Genomic DNA, 864 nt, shown 5'->3' with positions numbered 1-864 from the left:
GGGAAGGGGGCGGGCGGAGGGAGGAGCAGGAGAGAGGGAGAAGGGGGAGGGAGAGAGGAGAGCGAGGGAGAGCTGGAGAGAGCGAGAGCAAAGAGCGAGAGCGAGGGAGAGCGGAGGGAGGGCGAGGAAAGACACACGCACGCCGAGACACACGGTCACTGGAATTCCATTAGAAAAAAGTGAGCCGGGCCGGGGCGAGCGGGAGAAGGCTTTTTGAATCTTTCTTCGGCTCGGCGCGAAAGAAGCGGCTCGGGTCTCGTCCTCGAAGCTCCAACTGGACCGAGGCTGGCGCTCACACCGTCGGTGGATTTCTTTCCGCTTTGCATTCGCTTCTGACCCCCTCCCCGGCCGCTTCCTCCCAGCCCTTCGCTCCACACCGCCTGCCCCCACCTCCCCAGACCCCTCCTGGGAAGCGCCGGGGAATCGGACCGCGGGGACTCGCGCCTTCCCGGACGCGCGGAGGGGAGGGCTGACCTCAGGACCGGGTGTCGGCTGGTAAGGCAGGCAGACAGACGTGCGTGCGGCTTCGAGGGGCGCGGGGGGCGGCAGAGGCAGGCCACCGCTCTTTTCACCCCACCCCCTCCAGCCAGAGGCGAGAACCACAGGACTCCGGATCTTCACCGGGCGGACTAGCTGGGATCTCCGCATTGGATTTGGGGCTGACTATCGCTGCTTGGCTGTTATTATTATTGCTGCTGCTGTTATTTTTTAACCCAAGGGAGAAAGACCAAAAAAACCTAAAAAACTGTGGGATTTATTTAACATGATCTTGGCAAACGCCTTCTGCCTCTTCTTCTTTTTAGGTGAGTACCTGCGGGCGGCGAGCCTGGGAGCTGCGCGGGGCCGCGCGCTGGGCGCCGGCGA

At 62.8% G+C, this 864-nt stretch overlaps 1 protein-coding gene across 1 annotated transcript in view; it reads left to right on the top strand.

Moving 5' to 3' along the window:
• Window positions 1–73: 73 nt before the first annotated feature.
• The window catches only part of GFRA2 (GDNF family receptor alpha 2), a 68,418-nt gene continuing 67,627 nt past the window's right edge, over window positions 74–864 (top strand). The window contains exon 1 of the mRNA XM_006156442.3: window positions 74–803. Within this exon, the coding sequence (XP_006156504.1) occupies window positions 764–803 (40 nt within the window). The 5' untranslated portion in view covers window positions 74–763. The remainder of the gene's footprint in view (window positions 804–864) is intronic.

This window comes from Tupaia chinensis, unplaced genomic scaffold (genome assembly GCF_000334495.1).
Source record: "Tupaia chinensis unplaced genomic scaffold, TupChi_1.0 Scaffold000494_1, whole genome shotgun sequence".
Lineage (NCBI taxonomy): Eukaryota > Metazoa > Chordata > Mammalia > Scandentia > Tupaiidae > Tupaia > Tupaia belangeri.
The sequence above is the reverse complement of the archived record's forward strand: the minus strand, read 5'-3'. Positions and strand labels throughout refer to the sequence as shown.